Genomic DNA, 18,578 nt, shown 5'->3' on the forward strand with positions numbered 1-18,578 from the left:
TATCAACAAATGATCTGACAGATGTACACAAGAGACAAAAGACTCAGCTCCAATTGACTGTGCTTTATGTATTCTGCTGACATCTGGGCCACCCCACTCTCCAACCCTGCTTTCCCTGGCCCTGCTCTCCCAAGACTTTTAAACACCCAGAAGTGGCGATGGGGATATAGCTGGTCACTTTCCTCAATTGCCTCCTCAGCCTGTGACCTCTGACTCAGGACTTAAGAAACACTAAGGGGCCTGCCAGTCCTCTGGACGTCAGGGCCGGCAGCACCATCTTGGTAGTTGCTTGCTGGTGACTGTGAGGATGAGTATGGATCTCCATGGTTTGGGTAGTATTCTGGATGTGCATCTCCATTGTCTGGGTGGTATTCTGCCAGGATGTAGAGAAAGCCACCCAGGGCTGCGACTGCTGTGGCTGTGTTGTGGCACGAACAGCCATCTGTTGGGGTGGGAGCAGGGAAAGGTCCTGGAGCAAACTTGGCCCTTTGTCCAATACAATCCATCATAAATGCTATATGAGTCTCCACCCACCCCCCAGCCAATCTTCCAGGTTCTGTGTGGGCATGTTGATGTTCTGTGCAGAACTAAGAAGCTCATTATAGATGCTGACTTCTGCTCTTGCCTCTACAAGTAAGTGGGCTCACCAGTGGCTCAGGCCTCTTTCCACCGAGAGCAACAGGAATAGCTCAGTAGTAGAACATTCACTGAGGAGGCCCAAGGTCTTATTCCCTGGTACTGGGGGGGAAACAACCACCAGCAGCAGGTGAAAGCCTTGATCGTTTGGGTGATGGGTAAGTGGGCCCCTGGGTGTTACTTACCTGCGAACAGTTTTTCCCGCCTTCGCACTCTTCTCAGAATGCCCTGCTGATGTGGAACTTCAGAAGGTTCACCCTTTGTGTCTGGAGAAGAGCCAAAGGGGAGATTCATGGGATAAACTTAACACTCATTCAATAAGTCTCTTCCTCTCTGACCCTTCAAGGGACTTGGAGCTTCTAGATTTCTGCTGTGCCTAGCTGCAGATGCCACCTCAGGGCCACATTTGTCCTCTGTCAACTTACCCCTGCCTCTAGGGGGCCTCCTAAAAAGTGCAGGGTCTACCCTGCCCAATCAAGTGTTGGGCCTAGAGCTCTGTACTCTGGAAACCATTGTAATATTGTTTTTGTTTTATTGAGACATGGGTCTGTATAGCCTTGGCTGCCCTGGAACTCACTCTGTAGACCAGTCTGGTCTTGAGCTCACGGAGACCCACCTACCTCTGCCTCCCAAGTGCAGGGATTAAAGGCATGAGCCACCAGGCAGAGCTGATGTTTTGAGATAGGGTCTCAGCTTCATCCTTCCAAGCACTGGTATTATAATAATATAATAGATGTGAGTCTCTGGTTTTGAAACTTCTTTCACCTATTTTATTTATGCTTGTGGTACTTGGGCTAGAATCTAGGGTTTTACACATGTAGGCCTGCACTCCGAATTTTGCCCTTTTTAAAATTATTATTGGATCTGGAGAGATGGCTGCTCTTGCAGAGGATTGGGTTTGACTCCTAGCACCACCATGGGAGCTCACAACCATCTGTAACCGCAGTCCTAAGGGCACTGAGTCCTCTTCTGGCCTCTGTGGGCACTGCATACATATGGCGCACAAACATAATATATGCAGAGAAAACACTCACACACATAAAAATAAATTAAAAATAAGATTACTATTACATTAAATTGTGTGTGTGTGTGTGTGTATGTGTGTGTGTGTGTGTGTGTAGAGGTCAGAAGACAATTTGTCATTAGCTTTCTTCTACCACGTGAGTCTAGGTCATCAGATTTGGTGGCAAGGGCCTTTACACCCTAAGTCTTCTTGAAGCCCTGCACAATTTAAAAGTAATATTCTGAGGCTCAGACCAGCCTGAAACGCACTTTAAGCCTATGCAAGCCTTGAACTTCTGATCCTCCAACCTCAGTCTCTTCAGTGGCTTAGGATGACAGGGCTGCATCACCAAGCCTTGGGGAATCACCATGTCTTAGGGCATCACCATGCGTTAGGGCATCACGAATTGTTGGGCATCACCATGTCTTAGGGCATCACCAAGCCTTAGGGCATCATCATGCCTGGGCATCACGAAGCCTTGGGCATCACCATATCTTTATGTATTACCAAGCCCTAGTACATTACCATATCTTAGCTTTCCTCTTATCTCAAAGGCAGTTGCTGCTTTAAGGACTCCAAGCTTCTTGATAGAAATTCTGGCTTTTCCTGAGTACCTGTTCTGTGGCAGGCACAAACTAGAGGTTCATGGAAGGTTCAAGGAAGGCAAATAGATGACTTATGATCATTATTAACCCAGAGACAACCTGAGGCCACATGTCACAAGGTTGGAAAGACTCATCCCTGGCTTCTTAACTATGTACCCCTCCTGGTGGACTTCCGTGATAGCTTCAGGGAATGGGAGAGCCTTCGCCAGTGTTCTGTGCTTTCTCAGCTCTTGGTAGAAGTTGGCATGGCCATATCCATTGGTGTGGTGAGGGAGTATCTACCCACTCTTTACAGCTCTGACTTTCTCTGCCACCCAGATAACATCTGTCTGCACATTCACAGATGCTCAGGGAATGCTGAAGAAATGGATTTGTTAACACAAGTGCAGCAAGTTTAAGTCTTCCCACAGATGGCTTCCCACTGGCTGAATTAGGCTCTCAGAATGCCAATTCCTTCTAGACCCATGTGAGTGCTTGCTTGTTTTAAATCACCAGTTCTCAGTGCTAGGATATCCTTCTTCTTGAGTGACCCAGAAACTGGGACCCCCACCAAACAATGCTCCCAGCTGGGGCAGACAGGCAACTCACCAGGCCTCCCGAAGCATCCCACCTGGGGGTTCTGCCAGCTGAGAATGGCCTCCAGCCAGCGCAGCTTGTAGAAGTCAGAGAAGCCAGCCATACCACAGAACATAACTGCAAACACACCAAGGCATCTCTGTTGGCCTGCTTCCACCTCTTCCTGTGTCCCTGGCCTACCACACAATGGGGACACTTAGGGACTTGTCTGTCTCTGCCTCCTCTGCAAGGATTACAAGGCTTGGGTTCTCTTGGCCACCAGAGGCTCCCAGGCCCTGGTCCTGTCTCTCCTGTGCTATCACAGAGTTGCTGGAGTCAGGCTTGGTGGGGCGTTTGGATGTCCCGGCAACCAAGCAGCCACCCCAGGGCTGCCTTTCTATTTATTTCCAAGATCTTGGCTGGGGGGGGGGTGAAACGGGTGGTGTCTGTGTGCCAGCTGATCAGTCTATCCAGAACTCTTCCTGTTCTTGATGAACTTAGTGGACAAAGATCAGTCACTGTGGCAAGTAGACACATAATGGCCAGTTGCATTTAAGTCCCTAATAAGCAACGTGTGCAGGTGTACACGGCAGTCAGAAGTTAACTGCGGCATCAGTCCTAAAGAACTGCCCATCTTATTTTGTATTGCATTATTTATTTTCTTACTGTGTGCATGCCATGTTATGTGTGTAGAGATCAGAGGACAACTTGTGGGAGCTGCTTCTCTCCATCCACCACGTGGGTCTCAAGGGCTTAAAATTGAGCATGTTTTTTCACTCCCTGAACCATCTAGCCAGCCTTACCCTGTTTTTCAAGACAGGGTTTCTTGGAGGGACCTTGGATTTACCCATTCACTTAAACTGGCTGGTGACCAAGTCCAGAAGATCCACCTGTCTCTGCCTTCCCTTGCCCCTAGGATCCACCTGTCCCTCCCTGCCTCCCCCCATGCCCCTAGGATCTACCTGTCCCTCCCTGCCTCCCCCTCATGCTCCCAGGATCCACCTGTCCCTCCCTGCCTTCCCCCATGGCCCCAGGATCCACCTTTCCCTCCATGCCTCCCCCCCATTCCCCCAGGATCATTCTGTCTCTGCCTCCCCCCTATTCCCCCAGGATCCATCTGTCTCTACTTCCCCCCCCCCAATTCCCCCAGGATCCACCTGTCTCTGCCTCTTCTGCTCTAGGATTACAAGGTGTGCCATGTGTCATCCTACGTGGCCTTTTCACAGGAGTGCTGGGGATCGAACTCATGTCCTCATGCTTGTGAAACAAGCTCTTTGCTGACTAAGCTATTCCCCAGCCCTATAGCTTCTGTGTTTACTTGCTTAATTTAGCAATCCCAGGTGTGTGCATGCAACCCCTTTGTCAAAACCTCTCTACTCTATGCTGCGGGCAGAAGGCCAGGCTCACTGTTTTCCATGAAGAGGTCTTGGGTGGGGTAAGCGTATCCAACGGCCTCAGCTCTGTGGTTCAGTTCCATCATATTGGCACAGAAGATGTCCATGTAGTGTTGGCTCTGGAGGAACAGTCCCTCCGTGCACCCTTGCTGGGGGATAGACAACAGGAGATATGAAGGTGTGTGGGAGACACGTGCTCAGTCGGGAAGGCCTGTAGCTCTGAGCAGGTCTTGAAAGGGCTGTGTTGGGAGGAAGGTCTCTCCTTCCCCATTCACACCCACTTTGCAGGTCACTGGAGTCAGCTCACACTCTGGCTTGGCTTGGTTGGCTAAGAGCCGAGTGACCGTGGCTCACTCATTAGCCTTTCTGAGCTTCAGAGTCTTTTTCCAGAAAGGGAAGGCCACACAAGTGTATCTGATCTTTTGACATTCTGAGCTGCTGTCATCCTCACAGGAGTTACAAATGAGTCTCAGAAAGCTTTATAATGTTTTAAGTAGGATTACAGTTTTGTGTTGTGCTGCATTCATAGGTTGGACACTAGTGGCAGGGCTTAGACTAGAGGGCGTTTTGTTTGGTGAGCAATGTGGCTAGGTGATGCCTGGCATGAGAACAAACACTGGGTGGTGCTCTGCAAATATTAACCCCCACTCCCACCCCCGCAAGGACTCAGAAGGCAGCTCCAAGTGCTGCTGGGAAGCATGGCTGCACAGGGTCACCACACCATGCGGTGGGAGAAGTGGAGTCGAGAATCAGCTTTCTTTCTCTGCACAGCACTTACCATTCTGGCCCAGAGGAAGAAGAGCAGCTGATGGGAGAGGCTGTAGCCTGAGCAGCCGGCCTTGGTCATAAGGGTTCTGCAGAAGTTGGAGAGCCTGCAAGGCTGGCTGCTGTCTGTCCTGGGAGGAGACAACCCAGACTGATGAGGACAATGCTTCCTGTCCACCCCACCCTGGGCTGGGCACCTGTGTTTTCCTCAGTGATTGTTAGGGTGAGGGTTCTGGGCTGAGCACGAGGGTTGACAAATAAAACAGATGTTGCAGGCTTTACTTCGTTTTCAGACAAGGTCTCATTTTGTAGCCTGGCCGTCCTGTCTTTGCCTCCTTGAGTGCTGGGACTTCAGGTTATGAGATCATATGACACCATGACTGGCTGTGTCTGGTCTTGATCTAGCTCAGAGGAGACGATGCTGAACTGTCCTGGGCTTGGGTAGCCACCAGTGTCTGACTTGCTTTTGCTCCATCGAGTCCCCAAATATCTTTCTTATCAGTCTCCTAAATAAAGGACCATTCAAACCCAGCAACTCAGGGAGTGTGGTCTGGACTCAATACACTTGCTCATACCCTATATGGTAATGTAGGTTACCATCTAGAGTGCAGCCCCTCTGTGAGTCACCTGTGGCTTGGCACCTTCTCTGAAGGAGGCTGAGAAGATAGTGCCCCATTCCTGTCCTGCCCCCTGCACTAAAGTGCCCTAGACCTTGCTGCAAGCCCATTGGCTACGGAAGGAAATAGGGAGTAAGACTATGTTTGGTATTGTCTTCCTGGATCCATGGAGTCTGTAAAGAGTCCCCAGAGACTGGGTGGGAGGTGCATGGGGCCCTGAAAGAACTGGCAAGGACTGAGGTTTTGTCCTGTGCAGAGGGGCTCAGAGAAAGCCACTTTGGGGAGGAGGTCAAACACTATGGTTCAGGGAAAGTGAGACCTGGAGTCTGTGGAGTAGGGTGGGAGAGGGCTTCTGAGGGTCTGTGCACATTCATCTGCATTTGCTAAAGGCTCTGCTTGTGGCCAAGGGGACACTATGGGGGTTTCAGGTACTGGGATGGTGGGGGACCCACCCTGTTCCTAGTAGTTGCACCAGGCACACATCGCTGCTTTCCTCTGAGAAAGAGTCCAGGGGTTCCAGCCAGGGGTAGACTAGGGAGGCATTGGTGCGTGTCCAGTCATTGGGCAACTTCCAAAACCCAGGCTGAATGCTTGGCTGGAACTCTGCAGAGAAGGAGAGGTAGCCAGTGTCCCGAGTGCTCAGGGACTAAGAGCTACAGCACTGCGGATTATCCCAGCCCAGAAAGTGCATGCTCCTCTGTCCTAGTTGGAGTTTCTGCTGCTGTGAGAAGACACAATGCCCAAGGCAACTTGAGGTACAAAAGGGTTTATGCCAGCTTAAAACTCTCAGGTCACACTCCACCACTGAGGGAAGACAGGACAGGGCAGCAACTCAAACAGGGCAGGAGAGTGGAGGCAGGAGCTGATGCAGAGGCTGTGGAGGCAGGAGCTGCTGCAGAGGCTGTGGAGGAGTGCTTGTTTAGAGTACCCAGGACCACTCCCCCAGAAGTGATACCACCCACAGTGAGAGGGGTCCTCCTACACCAGTCAAGGGAAACCACTGCACATTCTCCTACATGCAAATCAAGTGGAGGCGTTTCTCCGGGTCACATCCCTCTTCCCAAACGACTCTAGCTTTTGTTAAACTGGCATAGAACTAGCAGGACACCTTCCCTGAGACCTAAGGCCTCAACAGGTGGAAGCTGTTTCCAAGTTTCCCTGCATTGAGCACAACATTTGACTCACACCAGTTACCCTTTTTCTGTCAGGTCTCATGTAGCCCAGGTTGGCCCCAAACTCACTATATAGGATGACCTCGAACTCCTAATCTTCTTGCTTCCGCCTCAGTAAGTGCTGAGATTATGGGCATGGACCACCAAGGCTGATTTATACATTGCTGGGTGGGAACTCAGGACTTTGTGTGCATTAGCAAACACTCTACAACTAAGCCTCATCTCTACTAGTCCTTGGTAACCTCTTCTAAAACATCTCTCCTAATCAAAAAGGTATAGGATATGCCTAAATACACAGTCCCCAGACACCAGGCACGCATGTAGTTCTCTCTCTCTCTCTCTCTCTCTCTCTCTCTCTCTCACACACACACACACACACACACATACACACACACACATAAAATACTCATACACATGATTTTAAAATATATTTAAAGGGAAGCTGTTATGACCCTGAAATGCACAAAGCCTCTCACTTCCCAGGGAAGGCATATTTCCCCCATCAATAGCAAGGATTGACAGACAGGCTTTGCCTTGATCCACAGCATCGCTTGGAAGTGTGAGGTGTTGATAAAAGACCCCAGGCTTGTTGAGTGGGGGTGTGCAGTGGAGTTCTTGTGATGCCAGTCAGGGGCTTCTGGAGAGGCTGGTGTAGTGCTTAAGGGTTATGAATGGTGTCTGGGAGTGGATGAAGCTGCTGCTGCTGCTGCTGATTTATGTGAATTGAGCTGCTGATATCCTGACAATGCAGAGTGATTTGCTCCAAAGAACTAAACAGGTCCACATCCTCCTTGGCCCTGTTTACCTTTCCTTTCCACCATCTCTGGTGGGTGGTTGTCTAGAAGGGAGGCTAAAGCATTTAAGAATCCTTATTAAAAGTAGGTTTTGAAAAATCTAAGCCTACACAAAGCTCTGGGACTCTCAGCTTTCCTTTCTTCATCTAGATTGATCAATCCTAGATTAAGGGAAAGAGACTCATTCCAGCTCACCCTTAAATCCCCCATCCCTCCAGGAGCCCCCCCCCCCCAGCAAAGGGGCCATGCCTCTGTGTACCTTGCTGTGTGCACCTATTCATGCTTAGGCTGTTGATTCTGCTGCCTGAGGTTTTCTCTGCTGCTACCTGTTGTGCTCCAGCGCTTCCCTGCCTTTTAATTCATTTCTCAGTGGAGAAAATGAGTGTGATCTAGACCTCTAGATGGTAAGAGCTCCAGCTTGTAAAAGCCATCATCCATACTGCGCTGGATTTCAATGATGTAGCTGTCCTCGAGTCCTCCATACTCCTGTGAGTGAGTAACCCTGATAAACTCACTGGTTCATTATCATTATTTTGGCCTGTCATCATTCCCCTATATGGGGTAGATAGACATTCATGTCTCCCCAGGAAAGGTGACACACAATAGGCACTAGAGTTAGACATGCCCCCATCCCCACCAAGAACATATGAGTTTGATTTATAGGCTTGGAAATCTCTGTGGGATCTTTAAAGGGGGGCAAGGTGATGGACTTTTTTGATACAAGATACAGAGTGGTATGCATAAGGCTCTCTGTGCAAAGTGATAAAGACCTTTTCAATACTCTCACCACGGAGGCATGCCACTGTTTGTCTGGTCTAGGATGGGAAATCTGGATTGAAACCAGGAAGTGGGTCACCTGTGCCTTCCTGAAGACTGATGTGGGCTGTGTGGACCCTGCCTTGCTTCAGGAAGTGTTGATACCTCGGGATTCCGGTGAGCACCCAGGATGCTGCCTTTGATGTGATAGCCCCACCCTGCCCTTACCTCTTAGGTACGTGGGGTCACTCTGCTTGAGGTAGAAGATGGATTTTTGGAGGAGAGCAGACAGTGTGTTGGCCATCTGTCCAGCGCGCATGCTGAGAGGCTGCAGCAAGGGCTTGTGAGCCCATTTTTCCTGAACTCCTCGGAGTTGCACTGAAAGGGGAGGTTGGAAGTCATTCATTCCAACATCTGACCAAGCACACAAGCAGGGAAAACACTTGAGGTTTTGTCATGGCCCAGAGTGGAATAAGGCTTCTATAAAGCTGATCTGGACTGTGGCTCTGGCTGAGAAATTATTCTAGGACTGGGCTTGGGTTGAAGTCTGGATTCTCTATGAGATTTTTATCAACTGGTCAGAAAAAGTCATTTAATTTCTCTTCCTTCATCACCATAAAGTATTCTTTCTTGGGCAGGGGAGTGTTTAGGGATTAAATGAGCTAATGTGTAGAGCCTTAACATTTTCTATTGTACAAAGAAAGCACTACATGAAGTCCAGCTTTTTGTATTAACTTGGCAGACAGCAGTCTTTGAGGGATAAGTAGGGAGGGATATGTGGAAGCATGAATTTGTTCTTATGAATTTGGCCAATGCTTATTCATCTACCACTTAACATATCTTGTTGGGTAATGGAAGCACACACCTTTAATCGCAGCACTTGGGAGGCAGAGACAGGTGGATCTCTGAGTTTGAGGTCATCCTAGTCTACAGAGTTCCAGGACAGCCAGAGCTACACAGAGAAAACCTGTCTCAGAAAAACAAAAGCAAAAACACCAATAAAAAAGATATCTTCATAGGTTCTTACCAGTATGGGGTTGGGTTGGCATTGTATCTGCCAGCCTTAACAGAAAAGGCAGCTCTAAGAAAGTTGTGACTATTATTTAGTCTCTCCCCTCCTCTTCCTCCTCCTCTCCCTTCTTTGCTTCTGTTTTGGATTCTTTATTTGTTGTTTTTGTTTTTGTTTTTGTTTTTGTTTTTGAACCAGGGTCTCTCTATGTAGTCCTGGCTGTTCTGGAACTCACTATGTAGACCAGGCTGGCCTCAAACTCACAATGGTTCACCTGCCTCTGCCATCTGAGCACTGGGAATACAAACATACATCACCACACCTAGCTTATCCTTCTTAATGTCTAGAGGAATTTGGCACTGCTTTCTATATCTCTGTTTCACTTAGTCTCAGCCTGGGGGGGATGGGAGTCTCCATGGAGATGCCCAGATGGACATCAGGCGTGGGATCTTTGTCACTTCTGGCATCGGGCTTCTCCTCACTGCAAACCCCATGTGTACGTGTATGTACGCACACCATTGTGTCTCCAGTGTCTTGGCCAGTTTCCAGCCCACTCCTTAAGGATCTTATGCCTCCCAAAGCCAACAAACACTTGGCTGTTTTTCTCAGGAACTTTAGCTGCCTTTGACAGAAGAGGAGGAAACCAGGTAGGGGTACCATCTGGGGGAGGGTTCCTGTTTTGTCTGTAGCCACCCTTAAGAGAGTGACTTTCCTTTAAGACCCATAGAGAGTTCTACCCACTGTGTTCTCAGCCTGTCAGGAAAGGGCTGTCAAAAGAATCTTTTCCTTCTGAGAATATAATTTCCAAATCTTTCTCATATTGCCTTAAGTCCCTTCTCATTCTACAAAGTTTGATAAAGCTGGCTGAGAACCACATACCCAGGAAGAGCTCTGAGTCCTCATCTTATCCAACAGGAGGGCATGAGGTCCCAGGTTCTGGGCGAACTCATTTTCTTAGCATCCACCTGCGAGCAAGGGTCACATACCTTCCAGCACTTGGAAGCCCACCACACCATCCAGGTTGATTGTGGGCAGCCTGTCCTCCAAGAACAAGGTGGCTTTTTCTAATGCAGTCAGGATCAAGTTTGCCATGGTGCCCTGTGCAGTGTCTGGCCATGACACTGAGGAGAAGTGTGGTGGCAGGGCCAGCAGCAGGAGGAGAAGCAGCCCGAGTCTCGCCATGACAGGATTTCTGCTGGTGGATGGCCACACCCTGAAGTGCAAGAATTTCCCCCAGATCCTTTAAACACTCTGTTCCCGCCTCTTCCTCCATTCCTCTTACCCAGGAAGGCTTGGAGACAAGTGCCCGGGCGGGGCTGCAGGGGTTAGCCACAGGGTCATGGGCATGGTCAGGCCAGTTCTGGATATGGGATTTGCGGGTTGCAATTTGGGACAAACAATCCACCATTGTCTTTGTGTATGGGTGTATCTAGTGTGAGTGAGTGAGTGTGTGTGTGTGTGTGTGTGTGTGTGTGTGTGTGCCGTACTTCTGGTATCATTGTGTAAGAGACATTCACCTTGAATTTTGAGCTAGAGCTTCTCCATCCCCCAGCCCTGGCCTGGAATTTTTGAAGTAGTCAGGCTGGCTGGCCAGTGAGCCCCACCCAGGGATCCTCCTGTCGATACCATTTCCCAGGGAGTGGGACTACAAGCCTATGTTATCACACCTGTTCCCCCACCCCCCATAGGTTTGAGGGTTGAACTCAGGTCCTCTTGCTTGTTCAGCAAGTACTTCACTGACTGATTCGTCTCCCCAGCCCCCTAATCTTTCTTGACCTAGTTTTCCACTACTGATCTAACCAGGGTGACTGATGCTTAAACAAACAAACAAACAAACAAACAAAAAACCCAAAACAAAGTTTGCCTCCACACCCAGGGTCTCACTATGTAGCTTTGACTGTCCTCGAACTCACTTTGTAGGCTCGCCTCAAACTCAGCAATCTGCCTGCCTCTGCCTCCCAAGTGCTGGGATTAAAGGCATGTTCCATTATGCCCCACAAGTTTGTTTTAAATGAATTTGGAAGTAGGTCATTGGTAGGCACACTTGTCTTCACAAGCTTCCTCAGAGTGGCACTATCCTGTCCCGCGGGATTCAGTTATTCGTGGGTGCGAGGAGGACCGTGAACCTGGAAGGAAATGGGAGTAAAACAAAGAAAGTCGGAGGACCAAGTAGATATGTCAACCTATCAAGGTCTCGTTTATTAGGCTGAGGTGCCTTCTTTTTAAAGCATACATCGCGGGGAATATGGGAGGGGTCAAGGGAGAATTATACAAAGAACAAAGAAGTGGGCATCTGCTGACATGGGGGCCGAAGTCAGGCGCCAGGCAGCGGGCACTCTGGATCTTATCTCTGGAACATCGATCCTCCTTGACAGCCTTGGGGGTCAGGCTGTGCTCAGGCGTAACTCATGTCCTTGGATGGCGTGGGAACTCAGGAAGAGATAGGGAAGAGGGGACTATAATTCAGCTTTTACAACCTCAGGTGCCAAGAAAGGAATAGGGAGGAAGGGGGGTGATAACCAGCTCTTAGTACAAGGCCCTTGATTTGTTAAGGAGATTGTGAAGGGCTCACTTTCTCACGGGATGGTCTCTGACATCTCCCCCTTCTGAATTAAATTTAATAAGGCCACACTTAACTGAGGTGATCAAATAATCTTTTTATTTTTAGATGAGCGGGCATTACCATGGCTGGGGGGACATTGACCCGATTCCTCCCGTGGGTGCTGTCACAAACCCACACTTGTGGCTCTCGGTATCTTTTGGGGAGGTGAGGCAGAGCCTTTGAAAAAATTATAAATTGTAACTGAAATTAGATACCAACCTCTTCCTAACCGGGTTTGTCTCTCGAGGAACTCAGAAATGGTCTATATGGACCTTCCCCTGCAATACTTAGTTTGCACCCATGCTGGGCCCATACTGGATTCGTATTTATTACGAACCAGCATGCACAATTCTGAGTTTTGTGCAGCTCTCGTAGGAGAATTATCAACCTCAGACTCAGTAAGGCCTCTGTAGGAATTATGCCAATTGTAACACCACAATTTGTGGCTCTCAAGCTATAATAGGAGCTGGAGGTCACCCCTCTTTGTCCCTATTGTCTCTAAAGCCTGAGGAACCAAGGGGACTCTGCTTAGCAGCAAGGGTGGAAAACTGGAGACGAGTCGTTGTTTCTGCCTAGGTGGGAGGAGGATCTTCTTCATCTGAGTCCCGGATATCTAGCTGATGGTAGTGGACTGCAACTGGCTTACTTAAAGCAGCTTCAATCTGTGACTTAACAAAACTGGTTAATTTTTTAAAGGCCCAGGGGCCAAAAGACAAAAGCAGCAGAACACCCAAGAAAGGTCCCAAAAGTGTGGGAAGCAAGGTAGTGACCCAAGGAGAAGTAGAAAACCAATTTTTATACCAAAATTCTTGTTTTTCTCTGTTGTTTTCTCTCTTTTAAACTAGCTCTAACTTTGTCTATGTTATCTTGAACTAAGCCAGTCTTGTCAGAGTAAAGACAACATTCTTCTAATACCTGAAATTTCTGTCTTTGTAGCCTTAATATGTTATATCCTGTTTTATTGTTGAGACCACTACTTCTAAGACATTAACCTTTGCCTCTAATTTTTTATCTACAATAAGTTGCTAATATACGTATGCATATCATAAACAAAATGATCAGTATGCAGCTGTTGATCCAAAGCTGTGGTAGATATTGAAGTTAAAATTGCAACTAAAGCAGTAAATCTAAAAATTGCTCATTTGACCTTTTCTAAGTTTGTATTTCTGAATTTTTTTAAACTAAGGATCATTTCCTAATTTTAACAGGCAGCAAAACATAAGGAGGTCTCTTTAACAAAATCAAAACAGCAAATTCCTTATCTAAATTAGGATCCACAGGATTAGTTAATTGACAACAATTACAATGAATATGAAAAGACTTGTCAAGATTGGTGATCTTAACTCTTAAAATTATCTAACAATATAGCATATAGGTAAGGTACAAAAGCTTTTACAGCTATAGGGGAGTTGGCCTGAATGGCCAAAAACAGTGTCTCTGATGAAATCTTGTTAAATACACTGTAGCAGTCTCTCAGCCCCACGGGTCATCATTTATAGTTGTCCTCAAGTGGACACTAGGTCGGCTCTCATTGTTGTAGCCCATGGCGAAGATAGGAAGTTTCTTCATCTTGTTTGTAAGTGTCTGTTCTCTCTGATTCTTCTTTTTCTGTGCACTCAACACAGCTTTCTTGTCATCACTGCCAGGGCACTCATGAACTCACAGGTCAGTCTGTCACACGAATCATACTGGAAGCTAGCATGCTTTTGCAGCATTCTGTGGATAAAACAGAAACACCGCCCCCTTTTCCCCATAATAACCTTCTGTTTAGGCTCATGCCATGTGTCAATGAGTGGGTCCTTTTCATCTAACCTAGACATGATTATGTCTAGTTTTAAGATATTATGAGGCATTTATTAAGTTCTTAGACATCTAAAATTTAAAACTCTTAATAATAAAAGTATGATTTAAATAATGTACAGGGGGTATAATTTTTCCCCTTTTTTGTTTTTAAGAAGATAGAGTTTTAAAGTTTTATAATACCTTGTCTTTGAGAATTAAAAAATTTTTGACAAAACCACTTAAATACTGGACTGTTATAGTCGGTTTTAATATAACATGGACAGTTACTAATTACACTTTCAATTGTTTCTCTTGAAGAGAGATTGTAACTAGAATGTTTGAAAAGTTATTATAGTCACATGTGTATAATTTATATATTTATTAATCAGAAATAAGAGAAAGTCTTTAAGTTGTCTCTGTAAATAACTATCTTCTAGGGAAAACAAGTTTGATCAGTAAGTCTAAAACCCAAATAATTATAAGGATCCTGAGTTTGTATCTTTTCAGGAGCTCTCTGTAATCCTTATCAGCTAAAGCTTTATGTAAACCTCTATAACACAAAAGCAAATCCTGGGGGTCTTTTCCAGGCAACCTAGGATAATTCCTTAACTGTCTAAAAACAGTCTTCTTAAAGGAACAGTATTTTTTTCTTATAAGTTGCATAAGCAATTGCAAGCTAGAGAATTAATATTGACTATTAATATACAACTTAAAGTTTGATTGTTCAACATTTTTAAACACCATCTTTAGCACACAATTTAATTATCTGTGCTGAAACAGGAGGAAACTCAAAAGAATAATCATGTGATTTAAATCACATATACTTTTCTCTCATATAAAGGCTATTTTTTAAACACAGTAAATGGGATGCGTGCATGCATGAATTTTTAGAAGATATACAAGCATGCATGAAATAATTTTTTAAACTATCTTAGGATAATGATTATCAATTTTACTTTATATGATGGTATGTTTAGAACAACATCTGGCTAGGTCTGTAATAAGGCTCTAAGAAGTGCCATACGAGCCGCGCTGAGGCTGCTCCCCTCCGAGCTCAGCCTTAACCCAAATGCAAACCTTTTTTAATCTAAACACTCTGCCAGAGTCTTGGCTCAAAGACTATCTCTATGTTGAAGTATCCTTAAAGACCTGTTTTCTTGTGTTTGTTCAAGTTGTTTAGAAAGATTCTAACCTTGAGTTCCCAATTTTAAGCTAAATTTCTGTTACAAGCAAAAGGCTGCCTGCCCCTTTAAGAGCTCCGTTTGCAATAGGGCCCTCAGCAAGGCTTTTTCAGCTGTACTTGGCTCCCAGCCACAGTGTAGCTAACTTATCAACTTGTGCTGTGTAATTTTGAAACTGCTTTTTAAACAAGTTTTAACCATTTATATTTTTCAACATGAAACACAGAACAATAATCATTTAAACAACATAACAAAAACAAACATGACAGACATATGGACAATTTGTTTTGATGCATCAAAAACAGACAATAGACAGACAGGGAATAGAACTTGGTGTCTCAAAGGGACACAGATATTTTAACCAGAGCTAAGAATATCTCTATAGGAGGCAGAGAGAAAACGGGACGTCTCCTGCTTTCCCTCTGTCTCCAGGAGAGCTCTGAAATAGCTTATTTTCATTTTTCTCTTTTTTGCTAAAAGATCTCAAACAGGGGATAACTACTTTTCTAAAACTTATTTTCTTTCTCTCATGTTCAGAGTCTACTTCCTTATCTCCTTCTTCTGGGAATACTTCCAGAGAAGGGAGAGGAGGTACAATGGCTGCTTTTGATAGTTACTTTTCAATAAGAAAAAACAGTTGTAGGGACTGCATCGGGACAGAAAAGACAGTTGCAGGGACCACATCGGGACCCTCATTAGCTAGTTTATCATCTAAATCTCTACCTACCTTTCACCATTTTTTACAACGTATCTCTGCTTCATCTATAATAAACCATGGACATACCTGGTCTATGAAAATAAAAAGTCTATCTAATCTTGTTTTTTAACTCGTACTCTTCTTTCTCTGAGAGCTATCTTTAAACCTTTGATGAAGGCTGCCTCTTTAGATAGCTTATGTCCCATAACCTGAAGTGGAGATGACTCAACTCACCAAGGACTTCTCGCTCTTCCGTGAGCAGTGGAAGGTGTCCTTCACTACTTTTAAATTCTTGGGGTCGCGACGAACTTCTCTGGAACCTCCACTGATTAGGAATTACGATCCGGACCTCGCCCTCACGTCGGGCAACACTTATCCCGTCCCGTGGGATTCAGTTATTCGTGGGTGCGAGGGGGACCGCGAACCTGGAAGGAAATGGGAATAAAAGAAAGAAAAGTAGGATACCAGGGAGGGTACCTATCGAGGTCTCGTTTATTAGGCTGAGGTGCCTTCTTTTTAAAGCATACATCTCGGGGAATATGGGAGGGGTCAAGGGAGAATTATACAAAGAACAAAGAAGTGGGCATCTGCTGACATGGGGGCCGAAGTCAGGCGCCAGGCAGCGGGCACTCTGGATCTTATCTCTGGAACATCGATCCTCCTTGACAGCCTTGGGGGTCAGGCTGTGCTCAGGCGTAACTCATGTCCTTGGATGGCATGGGAACTCAGGAAGAGATAGGGAAGAGGGGACTATAATTCAGCTTTTACAACCTCAGGTGCCAAGAAAGGAATAGGGAGGAAGGGGGGTGATAACCAGCTCTTAGTACAAGGCCCTTGATTTGTTAAGGAGATTGTGAAGGGCTCACTTTCTCACGGGATGGTCTCTGACATGGCACTTAACCAGTAGAAACAGCATTCAAGTCATGAAGGTGTGGTGGTTGGACTAGGAATGACCCCCACGGGTTCCTGTGTTTGGATGCTTGGTCCATAGGGAGTGTCGCTATTAGAAGGTGTGGCCTTGTTAGAGGAGTGTGTCACTGTGGAGGCAGGCTTTGAGGTCTTATATATCAGGCCTAGTAGTCTCCTTCTGCTGCCTGAGATTCAAGATGTAGAACTCTCAGCTCCTTCTCCAGCACCATGTTTGCCTGTGTGCTGCCATGATTCTCTCCATAACAATAATGGACTAAAGCTATGGTCTTGTAAGCCAGCCCCAGTGAAATGTTTTCCTTTGTAAGAGTTGCCATGGTCATGGTGCCTCTTCACAGCAGTAGAAACCCGGACTAGTAGAAACGTGAGACACAAAGCTGGGTGTGGTGGAACATGCTTGTCATCACAGTTCTTAGGAGGGTAAGGAAGGAAGACCACTGCAAAACTGAGACCAGCTTAGAAAGTAGAGTGAGTTCAAGGCTAGCCAGAGCAACTTGGTCATCCTGACCCAAAAGTTAAAAACATAAAAAAAGGTGCTGGGTCAGTGGTAAAGAATCTAAGAAATAAAATCTAATGGTTCATTTAAAAAAATAAAAGTGGCTTAGGCTCTATTATGGATAAACAGAAAGCATTGGACCCCTGCTAGCTACTATCATCCAAAATTTTAGTTTAACTACTACCCCCAAAACTAGATGTTTAGAGTGGAAAACTGCTACCAGCCAAGGCTGCCTAATGATCTGCAGACATGATCAGAGTGTGTGCTTGATAAGCTCTAGGATAAAGTGGACGTAAACCAGAGATGAACCCATACATTTTTGTTGAAGAAAAAGCAATGATAAGAAGACAAATGTGTCAGAGGGAAAAACAAGACCCAGATTGTATCTTCCCGATCCCTCAGCCAATGAGGAAAGGGGGCGTCTTTTAGTCACTGTTTTATTACTGTGAAGAGACACATGACATGTCAACTCTTATAAAAGAGAATATTTAATTGGGGCTTGATTACAGACCAGGGGTTTAGTTCCCTATCCTATGACTCTGGCATCTCTAACATTTTGGGGTCTTCAACACAATCTAGGCTTCACCTTCATATCTTTACCCAAAGGACCCTCTGGACCTCTATACAGGGACACCCTTGATATATGCCTGGCCTCAGTGGCTTTCCTTGGATGTCAAGGGAGACTCCATAACCCCTTTCGTGTATTTTGACACTAAAGCCAGAACCCCATGGCCACCACTCCCTTTATTCTATTTAGCATCAGGCTTTTCTGTATTTTTTAACTCTTTGAGCATATTTTGTAGTCTTCCTTGCTTAACTTATTCCTTTTCATCTATATCTACATAAAAGTGACTACTAATAACCACATGACACAGTCATTACTACACTCTCTTGAAATCTCCTCTGACAATACCATTAATCCAAAACTCTTCCATTTAGCCTCAGGCAGATATTTTTGGACAAGGGAAGAAAGAAATCCCTTTCTTCACTAAAATAATTTAGGAATGGTCTCTAGGCCACCTACTAATATTCTTCTGCTTTGGAACATCTTGATCCAGGTTCCCACAGTTCTAATCACCCCCAGCACCACTGGCTTCCATGTTCTACTAGCATGGCCCACTAAGCCCCACTTAAAGCATTCAACTGCTTTCCTAATTAATTTAAAGTCCACATTCCACCAACAATCGGTATTGTCAGGCTTGTCACATCAATACCCTACTCCTGGTACCAACTTCTGTCTTTTTTAGTGTTCTGATGCTGTGAAGAGGCACCATGACCATTGCAACTCTGATAAAGAAAGCATTTAATTGAGGTTTGCTTACAGTTTCAGAGGCTCAGTCCATTATCATGTCAGAGGGAGTATGATGACATGCAGGCAGACATGGTGCTGGAGTAACAGAGTTCTACATCTGGATCCACAGGCAGCAAGAAGAGAGAGTCACCGGGCCTGTCTCGGCTTCTGAAACCTTTAAGCCCACCTCCAGTGACACACTTCCTCTAACACCTCCTAATCCTTCTCAAGTAGTGCCACTTCCTGATGCCTGAGCATTCAAATAGATGAGCTTATGGGGGTCATTCTTACTCAAA

The 18,578-nt window shown here is 46.0% G+C and overlaps 1 protein-coding gene and 1 non-coding gene across 4 annotated transcripts; both read right to left on the reverse strand.

Annotated features, from left to right (window-relative positions):
* Positions 1 to 43: 43 nt before the first annotated feature.
* Positions 44 to 10,538, reverse strand: AU021092 (expressed sequence AU021092). 3 transcript variants are annotated; one of them, NM_001033220.3, is made up of 8 exons: positions 10,293 to 10,529; positions 8,526 to 8,675; positions 6,028 to 6,178; positions 4,972 to 5,089; positions 4,207 to 4,342; positions 2,833 to 2,937; positions 822 to 902; positions 49 to 442 (listed from the first exon to the last, which is right to left on the reverse strand). In NM_001033220.3, the coding sequence occupies exons 1-8, from the start codon at positions 10,486 to 10,488 to the stop codon at positions 222 to 224; spliced, it is 1,158 nt and encodes a 385-aa protein (NP_001028392.2). In that variant the 5' UTR covers positions 10,489 to 10,529; the 3' UTR covers positions 49 to 221. The 3 variants fall into 3 exon arrangements, with proteins under 3 accessions (XP_030104962.1, XP_030104961.1, NP_001028392.2); XM_030249102.1 differs by lacking the exon at positions 6,028 to 6,178 and having other exon boundaries at positions 44 to 442; positions 10,293 to 10,537; XM_030249101.1 differs by lacking the exons at positions 2,833 to 2,937; positions 4,207 to 4,342 and having other exon boundaries at positions 44 to 442; positions 10,293 to 10,538.
* On the reverse strand, positions 4,019 to 4,104 carry Mir6364 (microRNA 6364). Its single transcript, NR_105783.1, has one exon. It is a non-coding gene; the product is annotated as a microRNA 6364 (primary transcript).
* Positions 10,539 to 18,578: the final 8,040 nt, after the last annotated feature.

This window comes from Mus musculus, chromosome 16, assembly GCF_000001635.26.
Source record: "Mus musculus strain C57BL/6J chromosome 16, GRCm38.p6 C57BL/6J".
NCBI lineage: Eukaryota > Metazoa > Chordata > Mammalia > Rodentia > Muridae > Mus > Mus musculus.